Consider the following 17,062-nt stretch of genomic DNA (forward strand, 5'->3'; position numbering starts at 1 on the left):
TTTCTTGAAATGCAAACAAAACAGAAACATTGCAGTGTTAATTCTTGGTGGTAGAGCTGTATATTTAAAAATAATTGGTTATCGTTTTAAAAACCCAGTGTTATAACCTTTTCATGCAATAAATCACACCATTGTTACATGTATTTCCAAGAAAGCTTAAAACATAAGGATTTACTTAACGAATACACACAAAGGAATCTCTTCATGCCATAGCGAGGTGTGTAGCTTTCAAACATTAAGTGACTTAAGTCACAGTGCTGGAGAACTGAACAGTCTGCGCCTCTTGAAGGGGAGGGATAACAGTGCTCTACTTAGAGAAACTGCTGCTCCATTTATTGCAGTGGTCCTTGCCAATTTGTTTGCGTTTTTACGATACTTATTTGTGATCTACAGAACATGTAAGAGCCAACTCTCCCAGCAGGCTTCGCTTCCAATTTTGCCTACCCCACAACAGTTGAGTAGAGTGGCATGGGACTAGAGTAGAGTGGTTAAGAACTCTGCTCCTCTGCTTCCAAATCTATAGAAAAGAGCTGGCGTCAAGTAATACAGGTAATGATAGACTTTAGTTCAAATGACGCCTTATAAACTCACCAATGCCCAAACTACATTGTGGAACCAAATGTGTGTATCAGTGGCCTATTGGCTCTATTGTTGAAGTAGGGGGGAATGGCTTCAGCTGGTTGGCTGTTTGAAATGGAGAAGTGGCCAGGGTGCTTAACACTTTCCCTGACTCACTTTCCCAATGTAAGCCCTTCCTCACAGGTTGCTTCTTCCAGGGAGTTTGAGACAGTAATGTGAATTTTCTTCAAAAACATTCTTATGTAGCCTAAATCAGGGTACTGTAATTTGAATTGGAAACATATCAGTTTGCACTGGAAAGTTTTCTGATGTCCTAGAGAATGAACTAATGAGCATGTTTAATTTACTTATATTTAGTAAACAAAGCTAACAACTTTGAAATGGCCAGGTTTGGATAATACAGGCATCCCCAAACTTCGGCCCTCCAGATGTTTTGGCCTACAACTCCCATGATCCCTAGCTTACAGGACCAGTGGTCAGGGAAGATGGGAATTGTAGTCCAAAACATCTGGAGGGCCGAAGTTTGGGGATGCCTGGGATAATATATATTTACAAGTGGTACCTGGCTAGTGATCTTATGAAATGGGAAATTTTCTGTGGGAAATGAAAGCACTGGTTCCAAACATTCATTTACCACGTAAACATGCTTGGGTGGGTGGCACAGAGAAGGATTGAGCCCTCCCTTCCTGCTTATTACCCCTTTCTTAACCCACTTGCTCATCTGTTTCTGATGAAGCTGTTTTTCCTTGGAAGAGAATGTTTGAGATTTTGTTACAGTACCTTCATTTGTGGTATTTAGGTGCTCAAATGGGCTTAGGCAAATTCCTCTCTCTCAGCCTTAGTATCCTCCCACCCTTGCCATCTGTAGTATGGGGACAGTAATACTTGAGTAGTTTATAGGGTTGTTTTAACAATTACTGAGATAACATTATGTGCTTTTGAACACTCAGAAGTGCTATATAAATACTTGATAATATTATTAAGCTGTGTGTATTCTCTAGCAAGCTGTCCTTATTGCTATCCAGCAAATGCTGGTGTCCTGTGGAGAAAGCAATGAATCAAAAAGCTTTTTGAGTTGCGTATATCCAGTGTATTCCTCTGTGTGTTTTATAAAAGTCAGCAACCATTTGTAAGGACAGACTGCATGAAACCAGCAGATAACAGGATCGTCACCAGTGTGAGGCGTACTGCTTGTGAAGTGGTCTCAGTCGCCTTTTCCTGCTCTCGGAAGCAGGAAAATATGTTCCATAATTAAAGATTCCTTTGAGTCCCAAGTATCCACAGCAGAAGCTGCCTGCTGCATCTCTGCTTGATTATCTATTCTGGGCTCCCAGTTACCTGCTTCTGGAGGCCAGGTTGCACCTCTGCATTGGAATTGCTGTCTTCGTCTTCCTCCTTTGCGGAAGCTGCCTTTTGAGTCACTGCTCTGGGTAAAGACGAGCAAGGGGCTGGAGCGGAGGAAGAAAGGTTGTTTGAGACATCTATGCCTGCATGTCCTAAAAACCTCACGATAGAATGTTGGAGGAGGCCCCTTCAGGTGTTTTGCAGGTTTCAGGTGGTACCCAGGCCTTCTGGGATGGGTAAAAGCTTATATCACCTCATGAAAGGGGTTTGGAGAACTTGAAACTTGTATGTGCACTATTTTGTGGAATTTTGTTAGATCTAATAAAGGTGTTGTCCTAGTATGGATTTGTTACTTTTTTTCTTAATGGCCAACATCTTTAACTTCCCATTTTTAGGTTTTCAAAGAGTAGGAAAGATTCCTCTTCCCTGGAAAGATTTTTTAAAAATTAAGCCAATTCTTACAAAGTGGAGGGGAAAGCAAGAAAGCATTGTTTTGCATTCAGTAAAGATTGCGTGTTGAACTGAGCTGAGACTAACACATTACTTTTATTTAGAAAGCTCAATTACTATTGCTTTGTTTAATGTCAGAGCATTTTTCTTTCAGTTGCGCTAGTCTTGTGCTTGATCTTGGCCCTGGAAAGAACTGCTAAGAAGCCCATTAAGATTTCACTTTCTAATGCCTGTGAAAGGATTTAAGTAGCTTGTTGAAATTGCTCTTAGTAAATGGTGTGATCAGTATCACAATCCACCTTGCTACAAACTGTTGCTGACAGCAAAACACTTCCTACTACTAGCTTTCTTTACCATGGCATTTAAGAGCTTGTAGACAAAACATCACAAGATAACTTGGTTAGAATGACTGCATGCATTCTGGTGTGTGTGTGTGTATTGAACCTGAATCAAAGTCCAAGTGCATCTGACTCAGGAATTAGCACTTGGGCAGGAGTTGACTGTAAAGGATGAAGATTTGAATCTGCACAAGGGGAAAAGCAAAAGCTTGTGCTTGTTGGAAAAATGCAGATGGTCCACTGGCTGCTAATATTGCTTTTACCAGGTGCATGTGACTCTTAACTTATGCCGGGGTTACGTTTCATAGAATTGCAGAGTTGGAAGGGACACTGAGAGTTTATAACTGCCTGCAATACAGGAATATCAACTAGATCATACATGGGAGTCTGTTTCTCTGTTGAACAGCTCTTACTGTCAGAAAGTTCTTCCTGATGTTTCCAGGGATAGTGCTAAAGCCAAAATCATGTACAGTCGTACCTCGGGTTACGAACCGCTCGGGTTGCGAACAGTTCGGGTTACGAACTCCGCAAACCCGGAAGTGTTTTTGTCACGCGTGCGCTTTGCGCATGCACAGAAATGGCACTCAGTTTGCGACCTTTCCGGGTTACGAACTGCGACCCGGAACGGATCGTGTTCGTAACCCGAGGTACTACTGTATAGTCAAAACACAGTTAATTCATTGGCGGGTGAGATTGCCTAAGTTTTTCCCCTGGATACCCCCCTTTCTGCCTACTTTTTAATTTTTTAAACAATTTTTACCAGGCGTGTAAACCTGAATGCGCACAAGTTAAATGTGTGTAAGTTGCAAGTTACCTACACAGATTTGTGACCTTGTCCAGTTCAGTCATCTCAGAGATGAGTTCAATTCACAGATGAAAATTCATTGTTTGATGGCTGCAGTTAAAGTAACAGCTCAACCTGTGCAGGCTGCCTATCTTGCATCAACTTCTACAAATAGTATTTGCATGTCACCTGCTAACACCTGTAAGGAGTTCACAAGTTATGAGGTTTCAGAGAGAGAGAAACACAGAGAGAGAAGTGAGTGATGAAAATGAATAAATATTCATTTTATATAGCCTTTTCTGGCAATGACTTTGCTATTCTTATATCTGAGTGGGATTCACAGCCCAATCCTCTGTATGTTTACTTGGAATGGGGCTTTCTTTCAGGCAAGAATGAATAAAGTAACAGTCTTAGTTGATTAGCTGACATTGGATTATTTTTATCAGTGCACTTTAAAAAAAATCTAATTTGGTCCTGATGTAGCCCTGTAATAGGAATAATAATAATGAAATAAAATGACATTCCCTTTTGTTACTAAACTTTCTTGAATAATAAAAAGGCGTACATATTGAGGTTTTGGTAATAAGCAGATACATTGTAATTTGTTTTGTGTTAGTTTGGCTCATAGTCGTATTGGCAACAAATGAGAGGCATGTTTGGTACTCTTAAGTGTGGAACTGCAAATGCAGGAACTATTTGTGGAAGAAGCCTAGGCATGTGTATACATACATACACCACCACATTTTACACAGCCTCTACGGTCCTGCAGTTGTTCTCTTCAGCCTCACAGGTGAGTAGAGGACTACTCCAGCCCAAGCCATTATTTGAAATAAGCACCAGTCACAATTGCTCAACAGTCCATTTGGACTGGAAATCTAAATGTTATTGTTATTAATTTCATTTCTGTACCGCTTTATATGTTAAAGAAAAAAATCAAAGCGATTTACAACACATTAAAATATCAAATAAAACAATTCAGAGTAAAACAAATTGAAGCTTCAAGGGCAATATTTAGATTCTTCACCAAAGTGACATTTTGCTTTCACCATCTTTATTTATTTACCTACTTAATTTATATAGCTGCTCCATAACAGAAGTATTCCAGTTTGTTTCTGCATTTGAAGTTTGCATACTACCTTGGTCTCTACACCTGTTTTCAGTCTGTCTTGAAGACAGCTATCTGGATGAAAGCTGGTGTGCATGTTTTGAACTCTATTTGGAGTTTTGAATTTGAACTCCCTCAGGTTTTCTGGAGGGTTAAAAAGTGCAAAGTATAACTGTAATGCAATATCTTCCTTGAGGTGTGAGATATTGGAATGATCCTTTGTGACATAAATTTCTGTTTGATGTTTGAACATTTACTTGCCCTTTATTTACACTTAAGATGCAAGATAGGTTTTAGTGTGAAGTGAGGTCTACTTTAGTGAAAGCATTTTAGTGAAAATCAGTATTTTACTTCCTCTGCTTCTTTCTTCCCAGGGTATAGCTGATTCAGGCAGTGATGCAACTGACATGATTAAATTGCTTTTCTTAGATTGCTAAATAATTGCACTGTAATGCTAGGTAGCACTTGCTTAAGATGTTAGTAGCCTCGGAAATTGAATCTTTTTCTCCAAGTTATCTGGGTTCCTGTTTTCTAATCAAAAAGTGTTCTAGACCTCAGAATATTTACCTCCTCCCTTTCTGTAAACCAGAAAATAGGGCTGTTGCTTTCACTAAAATTAAATGGGACAGGCTTCATAAATTCATTAGTGTAGAGTTCTGCTCCACTAGGGTGCGGCAGTGCATATTAAAAGGAATTAAATTGTAGCTTGTCTTTAATGACACTTTCTTAAATGGCTACTTTCACTATAAGAGACAGTAAGCCTCTGTATATAGTTGTTGGGAATCATCAGCAGAAGGAGGGTTGTTGCACTTTGTCCTGCTTGTAGGCTTCTTAAAGGCATCTGGTTGGCCAGTGTGAGAGCAGGATGTTGAACTAGATGGCCTGTGATCCAGTGATGGTGGCACCAACAGGGCCTCACTTGCCCATTATAAGATCTGAGATGGTTGATATTGGGGAAGTTGTTCTTTTCTGTACTTGGTACTGTCTTCAAGGGCAGCTCCAAATAATAGTGTTTAACATTAGTCTACACGGGAGCATGGGCAACTCAGGTAAGGCTATCCCAATCTAGGAACAATCACAGTTGGTGACAAAGCTTGAGCTGGGCATATAAACACTCCTAGCTACAGAAGCCACTCCAGTGATAAGTTGGACTCCAAGAGTACTTCCAGCCTACAAATGTCTTTCTTCAGGGGAAAGGTCTATGGCACTTCCTCCTCCTTAACATTCAGATATATGGGTGGGGTATAAATAATAATTTATTATTATTATTATTATTATTATTATTAACCTGATGAGGCCTTCAAGAATAGAAGGTTGAAGGGTGATTATAGACAGTAAGAATATAGTATTTATATAGCACTCTTTCTAAGTCCTTAAAGCACTCTTAAATCTGTGTTGTTAAATAAAGCCAGCTCCAACACACAGTCCTCTCTGGGAGAATTATTAGCAAGTATTAATAACACCTGAGTGTTGTGTCCCATTAAAATTGGCTGTTGCTCTATTCAGTAGGTTTTGCAATATATTGGTCTCATTGGAATTCCTGATTGGGGAGAAGAAGCCCACAAGAAGGCCTCTGTAGATAAACACAAGTTGCCAGGCAGCTCCTGAGTACATTAAGAAGATGCTTGGCAGTAATCTGCAGCAGGAGCAGTGCTTCACAAAGCAACTTGTGCTGCACTACCAGGGAATGAAATCATTTGCCAAGTTCAGTACTGGCACCATTGTTTTGTATATGACAGTTGTCAAATACCTCTGCAGGTTTTCCATTTGGCTGAAGTATTATTATTATTTTATTTATTATACCCCACCTTTTCTCCCGACAGGACTCAAGGCAGGGGGAAAGTATGTGAAATATGTGTAGGTTTGCTCCAGGGGCTCTTCTACCATTCAGTTATGGTTGTAATATGTGTGTAAATAATCTTGCCTACTTTTACCAGTAAAATTATTGGATTTTTTTTAAATAAAAGAACCATGTAGAAAGTCTTGCAATTCAAACAGAAAACTGTTTTGTGAATAGTTGCATTACACAGTTGTAGTTTATGAAGGAGGATAGATAACAGAGCTTTTGTATAGTATTGCAGTGGCAGGTTGCAGGAACTAGCTTAAAAATATTTCTAGCCTATAGCATAGAACTTTGGTATTATATGAGAAGTTCATTTATATCGTCAAAACCACTGAGCCTAGGGCTTGCCTGATTAGAAGGTCGGCAGTTCAAATCCCCACGACGGGGTGAGCTCCCGTTGTTCGGTCCCAGCTTCTGCCCTCCTAGCAGTTCGAAAGCACATCAAAGTGCAAGTAGAGAAATAGGTACCGCTCCGGCAGGAAGGTAAACGGTGTTTCTGTGTGCTGCTCTGGCTCGCCAGAAGCGGCTTAGTCATGCTGGCCACATGACCCGGAAGCTGTCTGCGGACAAACGCCGGCTCCCTCGGCTTATAGAGCAAGATGAGCACCACAACCCCAGAGTTGTCCGCGACTGGACTTAACGGTCAGGGGTACCTTTACCTTTACATTTATATTAGCACAATAAGCTGGATGCAGAACATCTCTTGCTGCATGTTTTAGTGCTCCTCTGTCAAATGGTTGTCTTCTCTACATTGTGAGAAATTCATGGCAATGCTAAAGATAATGGGAAAAATCAATATAGAGCTGACCTCTTCCACCACATCCTCTTAAGGCACGAGGGAGGGAGGCTGGCAACCCATATGTGCCTTCCTTAGCCTCACAAGTAAATGAAGGCAATCCCATTGATTTCCATGCAGTTCCCTAGATGTACTTATATGTAGCTATATATTTTTTTGGAATCCAGCAAGATTTGTTTAAAAATACATCCAATTGGGTTTGGTTCCTGTTCTCTCTGTACAAGTCTTTTAACAAAGGTCAAGACTTCTTCAGTGTCGGCATTGACAGCTCTTCCCATTTTTCTATGTTACAGTCTTATCCCTGATGGGATTACAAACGTCACTGCAATTTTACATTTCCTAAGCCATAATACCTCTGGGAATTTACTTTTATTTTACGTTCAAATTGCACTTTGAATACTTTCTCAAGAGAACATTGATGTGATGATTCCAAATTAATCGCAGTGCCTCATCTTGAGCTATTTGCTGTTATTTGCACTTTATAGGCCGGCAAGTAAGTTTGAGAGAGAATAAATTAGGAGCATGGTAGGGAAGTAAAAAACCAAATGCTTAGCTTACTAAAGTTAGGCTTGTAGCCTGGGTTTCCATCCTGACTGTGGAGGAGGGGAATCTATCATGGAAACACCTGCTTCTAGCCTCTTGGGAGACAATGGAGGAGTGCACCTTTGGGGTTGAGGTTAGCCTGTTGGAATTCAGGCACCAGGCCTGTTGGCATCTGAGCTGTGCCTGTGTGAAAATCTTCACACTTATTACAATTATTTACATTTGAGTGCTTACAAGGATTAGGAAATGGCACTTTTGTGGCTTTGGATACTGCAGCCCTTGGATATTCCATTGATGGGATTCCTAAGCCACTAGTTTTGTCTGGGGAGGGGTGCCAAAGATTACTAAAAGAACAGTTGTATTACAGATTGCTTTGAGACGTGCTTCAGTAGTTTTAACATGGAGATCATGCATATAACAACTACCATAATAGAAGCAATTCCTGCTTTTATATTTCAGACTAAAACTCTTGCAAATGTGTGGCTAACATTTAGAGGAAATGAAGTGTGTCCCCCAGATAGTGCTGGCGGCCAGGAGTTTGGAACCTTGAAACAATGAAGTGAAATTACAGAAGGTCAAATGCTTTCTGAATACACTAGCAAAATTGACTCTTTGTTCTGGAGAGATAATTATGAAATTACAAGGTGGCGAAATACAGTGTAGTGTGTAATTCTGTGGGAAAAGGTGCTCAGCTTGTTTTCTACACTAAACTACAATAAAATAAAATAAACTCTTTGAGGGCAGTGCTACTGCCTGCAAACCCATAGCTTCAGTCCAACTTGTTCACATAATTCCATTAATCCCTCTCCCCATTTTACAAGATACCTTGGAATCCAATCTGAGTTCAAAGTCTCTAGATCTCTAGAGTGATTTTTATATTTGTAAATAAGCATAAATGGTTTCCCTTCGTAGACTTTCTAATGACAGGTGCCAGAATACTCTCAAAATATTCTATGAGTGTTTCTAATACCTAATAGGGCACTGGGCCAGTAAAACAATTATAAGAAAGAGCTGGAAGAAGGAAATGCTTGGGATCCTTGCTTGGAATTGCAAAAAGGTTTTCTGAAAAGTGTTCACTGGAAGCATTTGCTTCATATGCCCCTCCCTCCCATTCGCCCGAGTCTTTACAATATTTTTCAGCTTGCTTAACTTTCTTTTGCTTTCCACTTCCCCATTTATTAGACAATCATTTGATTGTGCTGTCTGTACAGAATGCATAAATTGCATATTTGTGCATTTCTATGTGCTTCATTTTTGTTTATTTTAAAATGCTGAAATAAAGGTTTCCAGGGTGTCCTACCTGTTTCTATTGCACTATAGATCAAGAGGACACCTTTTACTTTTGTTCAGGGATAACAGGATTCACTGAGACCTGTGAGGGGTGGTGGTTATTGTTTCCATTTCTCACCTTGTCTCCACATTTTACGTTTTATTTGGTAGTACAGTGGTACCTTGGGTTATAAACACTTCAGGTTACAAACGCTGCTAACCCAGAAATAGTACCTCGGGTTAAGAACTTTGCTTCAGGATGAGAACAGAAATCGTGCTCCGGCGGCATGGTGGCAGCAGGAGCCCCCATTAGCTAAAGTGGTGTCTCAGGTTAAGAACAGTTTCAGGTTAAGAATAGACCTCCGGAACAAAATAAGTTCTTAACCAGAGGTACCACTGTATAAAAGGGGGCAGAATTTAACACCCACCTGTACTCTTATTGCTTCAAGAGGTTGTATCAAAATTTAATCTAGGTATGGTAAAAAAAAATGGCAATGATTTCTACAATAAATGAAGGGCAGAAATTGATTTCAAGGTGAGTCATTCCACTTTTAAGTGAGTGATTCCCCTCTGTGTGTATATAACATGTAAATGTGCATATTTGTATGCAGTGTAGTACAAGCACTCTAGCCTAACTCAAAATTACTACTAGATGATGTCAACACTCTATTATGGAGTCTGATCAGTTGTGAGGGCCCCGGTTTGTATGGCAGAATACACTTTCAGCCCTATGTATGATGTGTATAAAAGAGTGTGCGCCTCCTGACCCCATAATACAAAAAGTTGATTGTAAACTTTACTGTATATACTATATTTCCTGTCAAGTATTTCACTTCAAGTTGTACTCCAAACATCTCAGATTTTCACAAGCCTTTCTCTTTTTCACATTCTTTTCCTATTTGCTTCCTCCTTGCTGTTTATTGGTCTTATACTTCGCCATTATGCTTACGTAGACAACTGTCTAAAGCAGGCATCCCCAAACTTCGGCCCTCCAGATGTTTTGGCCTACAGCATTAAAAACCATTTTAAAAACCCATCTCTTGGCACTTGCCAAGGCCCATTGTCCCCCAAAAAGTTGAGGACCCCTGCAGTAGAGGATGCACATGGGTTTGCTTGATAATTGATGCCAATTTCATACATATAGTGAAGTGATGTGCATCACAACAATTACCAGACCTTTAGAAGGCATCTCAAGGCAGCCCTGTTTAGGGAAGCTTTTAATGTTTGATGGATTTCTGTATTTTAGAATTTCTGTTTTTTTGGAAGCCGCCCAGAGTGGCTGGGGGAACCCGGCCAGATGGGCGGGGTATAAATAATAAATTATTATTATTATTATTATTATTATTATTATTATCACTGCTACTGGGATGTTTAGGTTGCATATTTGTGGCAGCAAATACAAAGCTACTTACTAGAAATTTTCATAGCTTCTCAGCAATTTCCTAATTCGTTTCTCTGTTCTGTTGCTTTCAGATTCTCACAAACATAAAGATAAACACAAAGACCGGGAACACAGACACAAAGAGCACAAGAAGGACAAAGAGAAAGATCGAGAGAAATCGAAGCACAGTAACAGGTGAGATTGCTGGTTGTTGTCAGCAGGTTTGTTGTCCTGACATGCAAAACTAGGCCTGGAATCATGTGAATGGGGTTGCAAGATTACAGTCAGAGTGTTTGTCAGCTGGCTAGTGGGGAGGTTGCACACATTGAACTTGCTTCATGTGATCCCATCTGATTGGGCTATTGGCATACTTCTCAGCTATTTCCAGCCATAGTTGGGGGAGATCTCAGAGATTGGCTAGCCCAGTCAGGCTGTTGTTGGTCAGATAATATTGTGTCTACTATGCCAATCAGTACATTGGCTGCCTAAGTATTGTGCAAGGCAAGAAGCCTGCTTTAATCACTTTTGGTCACACACTCTTTAACTTTGTAGGAGATGCAAGCTAGTTCACCACAAATTAAAGCCAATAGTGCTTTGCTCTTGATAGGCATAGCAGTGCTTTTGGTACTGGCTTCCTTTCTCTACTTCAAAGGTCTCCACATAAATTGGTGGCCATTCTCATTGGAACTCTTGTTTTAATAATCTTCTCGAGTCATAAAGTGACACTTGAAATGGTAAATTCAAGACAGCTATGTTTTACTGTTTGAAGGTTAACCAAGTTACATGTAAGTTAATGTTACCGAGGTAAAACCTGTGAATAGCTTCCAGATATCAAATTATGGGGCTGCCATTCTATGGTATATATGACTGCCCCCCCTTTCATTCACATAGCCTTATTTTGTACCTAAACAGTTAAACAAATTTAACCTTTTAACAAGTTTAACACCTTGATCCCTTTTGTGCTTTTTTCTAAACTTTGAATACATTTTAATAAACCGTTTCATTTTCCAATTTGTGATAGATGGGAGATACTTCTGAGCCAACATAACTCCAAAACTTACAACATCCATAGACCTTGGAGGCAGAGGCTGTAAATGTATTGGCTAAGCTGTTGCATACTTTACTGGTTGCTTAAATCCCGGCAATGCTAGTTAACACACTTTGCAGGGAATGGGGGTGGTATTTCACCTTGTGCTTCTAAATGTTCCTAAATTGTTGTGAAACTCTCTTCTCTCCTCCACCCACATTGTAGTGCTTACAGCCTTTTAGAAAGGGACTCTTTGCATGGCATAATGCAAAACCTGCCAGATGGGTGGGGTATAAATAATAAATTATTATTAGTGACAACACAGTGGATAAGGGGTGGACATTGCCACAGGTTTTAGCACCTTATTCAGCATGCAGATGTTTACTTGTGTCCATTCAATGAATTGTCTTTAGTGACAGTTCTGCCCAAGTGAGGAGCTCTTGGTTAGAATTTGTATGCAGACAAATTAATTATGGTATGTAGAGCTTTTCAAGTATGATTGCTTAGTAATTGTATTCATATTTTACAGTTTCCTAAACCTTAGAGGCATTTTAAATGAACATATTTATATACTAATCACCTTATATTCCTTATCGGGCTACCTATTCATGATGATTTCCTGCGCTGACTAACACAATACTTTGGCACTTTCTAGAAAGCACACTGTGCCCCTTTACCTTATTCAATTCAGTAGTACTTACTTCTGAGTAGACACAATAAATTGCCTTGTCCCATCCAAGCATGCACTGTGTAATGGGCATGATTCAATTATAATAGATTCATTGAGGACATAATATTTGCAATTTGAAGCACTTCATGTGCTAGATCAGGAAGTGTATACTGAGATGACTACCCTGTGTGTGGAGGGCATCAAGCATATGAGTGGATCGTGCCTCTTATGCCGCAGATCACCTGTATGGAGGCTCGACGTGAACTGAGTACATAGCTTGGATCATGCCTTTAATTTAGAATTTTTTCTAAGATGTTGCTCTTGCAATGTTGGCCCACATGCTTTAGGGTTGGATTCATGTACCATATTTAGAAGTTGTCTGGTGATGTCTGAGGAGGTGGGACAGGCATGCTGAGAGGGCAAGTAGGGGAGGTGCACATTCCCTGCTGTGTATAACAGGAATATGGTAAATCAATGAAGAAATTCTGTCACTTTTTCCCATCTTCCTCCTTTTCTATTTTGAAATCACATGCCTCCCTCTCATAAATATACCTGCGCTCAGTCCTGCACTAAGGAGGGAGAGAGACCAGAACTCTATGTCAAGAGTTGAATTACTGGAACCTGTATAAATAAAAGGCTTTATATAGTAATAGTAAAACCTCAAACTTGGCCCGGCAGCAAATCTTCCACTGCTCAAGCAGTGTCTCTGCTTACATAGAACTCTGTAGCATACACCCATGTTAGTGAGGCAGGTTGCTGAATGGCTAGTTTAGATGTATTCAACTCTCTAGGGCCAGATGAACTACATCCAAGAGTATTAAAAGAACTGGCAGAGGTGATTTCAGAACCACTGGCAATAATCTTTGAAAATTCCTGGAGAACAGGCAAAGTTCCAGCAGACTGGAGGAGGGCAAATGTTGTCCCTATTTTCAAAAAGGGGGAAAGAGAGGACCCAAACAATTACCGCCCAATCAGCCTGACATCAATACCAGGAAAGATTCTAGAGCAGATCATTAAGCAAACTGTCTGTGAGCACCTAGAAAGAAACGCTGAGATCACTAAAAGTCAGCATGGGTTTCTGAAAAATAAGTCATGTCAGACTAATCTGATCTCATTTTTTGACAGAATTACAAGCCTGGTAGATGAAGGGAACACTGTGGATGTAGCCTATCTTGATTTCAGCAAGGCCTTTGACAAGGTGCCCCATGATATTCTTGTAAAGAAGCTGGTAAAATGCGGGCTAGACAATGCTACCATTCAGTGGATTTGTAACTGGCTGACCGACCGAACCCAAAGGGTGCTCATCAATGGCTCCTCCTCATCCTGGAGAGTAGTGATTAGTGGGGTGCCACAGGGTTCTGTCTTGGGCCCAGTCTTATTCAACATCTTTATCAATGATTTGGATGATGGGCTTGAGGGCATCCTGAGCAAGTTTGCAGATGGCACCAAATTGGGAGGGGTGGCTAATACCCCAGAGGACAGGATCACACTTCAAAATGACCTTAACAGATTAGACAACTGGGCCAAAGCAAACAAGATGAATTTTAACAAGGGTTAAAATGTAAAGTACTACACTTGGGCAAAAAATAATGAAAGGCACAAATACAGGATGGGAGACACCTGGCTTGAGAGCAGTACATGTGAAAAGGATGTAGGAGTTTTGGTAGACCACAAACTTGACATGAGTCAACAGTGTGATGCAGCAGCTAAAAAAGCCAATGCAATTCTGGGCTGCATCAATAGGAGTATAGCATCTAGATCAAGGGAAGTAATAGTACCACTGTATTCTGCTCTGGTCAGACCTCACCTGGAGTACTGTGTCCAGTTCTGGGCACCACAGTTCAAGAAGGATACTGACAAGCTGGAACGTGTCCAGAGGAGGGCAACCAAAATGGTCAAAGGCCTGGAAACAATGCCTTATGACAGGGGTCAGCAAACTTTTTCAGCAGGGTCCACTGTCCCTCAGACCTTGTGGGGGGCCGGACTATATTTTGAAAAAAAATATGAAAGAATTCCTATGCTCCACAAATAACCCAGAGATGCATTTTAAATAAAAACACACATTCTACTCATGTAAAAACATTCTGATTCCCGGACCGTTCACGGGCCGGATTTAGAAGGTGATTGGGCCACATCCGGCCCCCGGACCTTAGTTTGGGGACTCCTGCCTTATGACGAATGGCTTAGGGAGCTGGGTATGTTTAGCCTGGAGAAGAGAAGGTTAAGGGGTGATATGATAGCCATGTTCAAATATATAAAAGGATGTCATATAGAGGAGGGAGAAAGGTTGTTTTCTGCTGCTCCAGAGAAGTGGACACGGAGCAATGGATTCAAACTACAAGAAAGAAGATTCCACCTAAACATTAGGAAGAACTTCCTGACAGTAAGAGCTGTTCGACAGTGGAATTTGCTACCAAGGAGTGTGGTGGAGTCTCCTTCTTTGGAGGTCTTTAAGCAGAGGCTTGACAGGCATATGTCAAGAATGCTTTGATGGTGTTTCCTGCTTGGCAGGGGGTTGGACTGGATGGCCCTTGTGGTCTCTTCCAACTCTATGATTCTATGACTTAATATGATCCAGGAAGTGGAAAAACTGGCCAAAGAGACAGGCCTAATTCCTGTAGAATAGTTTAGGTCTGCATAAGGTGAAGTGTGAGAAAATATCATGGGCAAACCAGAGTGTTTGGGCTAGCCATATTGACGTTTTGGTGGGGTGTGGGTTGCCTTGGTACTATAGCTGTTTTCATACTTATAAAGTTATTCCATTAAGGGAGCAAAATTACTCTGCTTTGTGAAGGCGGTGCAAGGGCTCTGGCAGCATCCCAGAGCCCTTCCACTGCTTCCCCAAAGTTTTGTAAGCCTGCGATTGTAGCTGTGTGCAGGTGGCTAGGGAAGAATAAATAAATGGGGAGCAGAGGGAATGGTGGGTTTCCTCTGCTTTCCATTTATTTATTCATCACACACTCACACCCCTGCACAAAGCATAAGTATAATATGTGTAAGTTGAGAGTTACCTGTAGGTAAAAAGGTAAAGAACCCCTGGATGGTTAAGTCCAGTCAAAGGTGACTATGGTGTCCAGTGCTCATCTTGCTTTCAGGCCAAGGGAGCCGGCATTTGTCTACAGACAACTTTCCGGGTCATGTGGCCAGCATGAGCAAACCGCTTCTGGTGCAACAGAACACCATAACGGAAACCAGAGCGCATGGAAAAGCCATTTACCTTCCCGCCTCAATGGTACCTATTTATCTGCTTGCACTGGTGTGCTTTCGAACTGCTAGGTTGGCAGGAGCTGGGGCAGAGCAACGAGAGCTCAACCCGTCACAGGGATTCGAACCACTGACCTTCTGATCTGCAAGCCCAAGAGGCTCAGTGGTTTAGACCACAGTGCCACCCACATCCTGTAAACTCGGAGAAATAATTTTAGCTGGTATCATAACTAGGGCCTGTAACTATTGTAATCAGTTTTGGTTTATTGCAGTCCATATGGTTCTTTATATAGCTTGCTGAAAGTCAGTACAATACATAAGTGCCACAAGGATCAGGCTTAGAGTGGCTTGCTATGTCATATTCAGTGCAGTTTTTTTGTTTATTTCGTCTCCAGACAAGGAGCTACGTCTTAACTCTAGCAATGCCATTAATGTTGTGAGCAATTTCCAGAGAGTACAGTGATGGCTACTTGAAGGAAACACTTCCTGAAGGAATAGCTGTGCATCAATCTACTAATAAAGTAAAGTGCTTTTTTGCAGAGGTTTTTTTCTTAAGTACATCTCAGAATAAATCTTCAAGATACTTTGCTTCCTGTGAATCAAATCAAAAGCTTTTATGAAAACAAGGAACATGGAGCAGAATCAGATGCAAACACTGAGTAAAACACTCCACAGTAGCAAAAATATCATTTTCCAGCTCTACCATGTTTCTCCACACATAATTGGCCCAAAGAACCTTTCAGATTACTGTGCTGAATCTGAGTCTCCACTTTGGTGGACCCAAAAAAGAGCCACCTCCAATTTTCAATCTTTACACCAGTTGCATGTTGTCTTATGCACTCTGTCGGAATAATAATTCTGTAAAGGTAAAGGGACCCCTGACCATTCGGTCCAGTCGTGACCGACTCTGGAGTTGCGTGCTCATCTCGCATTATTGGCCGAGGGAGCCGGCGTATAGCTTCCAGGTCATGTGGCCAGCATGACAAAGCCGCTTCTGGCAAACCAGAGCAGCACATGGAAACGTAGGCAACCCTTAAAAACCAGGTCATTAGACATTGGGCTGTTAAGGCCCTTATAGAGTTGTTTCAAGGATAAAATGAAGGAGAGGAGACCAAGTACGCTGTCTTGAACAACTTGGAGGAAAGGTGAGGTGTAAATATAAAATGATATAAGTTGTGATCCCAGCTCAGCTATGACTGATTCATGCAACAGCCTCTAAACCTGATATGTGCATAGACTAGATCCATCCTTCATGATTCAGAGGGGAAGCTACATAATGCAGCTTTCGGTGGCAAGCTGTGAGCTTATGTTTGAAGGGAGCAGAGTGTCCTTTCCTATGATCTAGCTGAAGGATAGGCTCTCAGAGAACAACTAACCATTCATTATCATCCTGCCCCAGGCTGAGGAGTAAAAGTAGTTGCAACACACAGCTGTCCTACATCTGGGAAGATAACTGTGTTATACTAGGGCAGGCTTCCTCAAACTCTGCCCTCGATGTTTTGAGACTACAATTCCCATCATCCCTGACCACTGGTCCTGCTAGCTAGGGATCATGGGAGTTGTAGGCCAAAAACATCTGGAGGACTGAGTTTGAGGAAGCCTGCACTAGGGCCAGTTGCTTTGCCCACTAGAGAAGGCAAGGAAGTCCTTGTTGCTTTCCAAAAGAGTAGTCTGTGCCTGTTGGCCAAGTTGAGAATTAAGCAGTGAATGCAGCTGCAATGTTATCTTC

The 17,062-nt window shown here is 41.2% G+C and overlaps 1 protein-coding gene across 1 annotated transcript in view; it reads left to right on the forward strand.

Moving 5' to 3' along the window:
- TOP1 (DNA topoisomerase I) overlaps nucleotides 1-17,062 on the forward strand; it is a 75,889-nt gene that overhangs the window by 22,765 nt on the left and 36,062 nt on the right. Inside the window, exon 3 of the mRNA XM_035121457.3 lies at nucleotides 10,525-10,627. Coding sequence (XP_034977348.1) covers nucleotides 10,525-10,627 — 103 coding nt within the window. The remainder of the gene's footprint in view (nucleotides 1-10,524; nucleotides 10,628-17,062) is intronic.

The sequence above is a fragment of the Zootoca vivipara genome, chromosome 7 (assembly GCF_965207765.1).
Source record: "Zootoca vivipara chromosome 7, rZooViv2.hap1.1, whole genome shotgun sequence".
In the NCBI taxonomy this organism is placed as follows: Eukaryota; Metazoa; Chordata; class Lepidosauria; order Squamata; family Lacertidae; genus Zootoca; species Zootoca vivipara.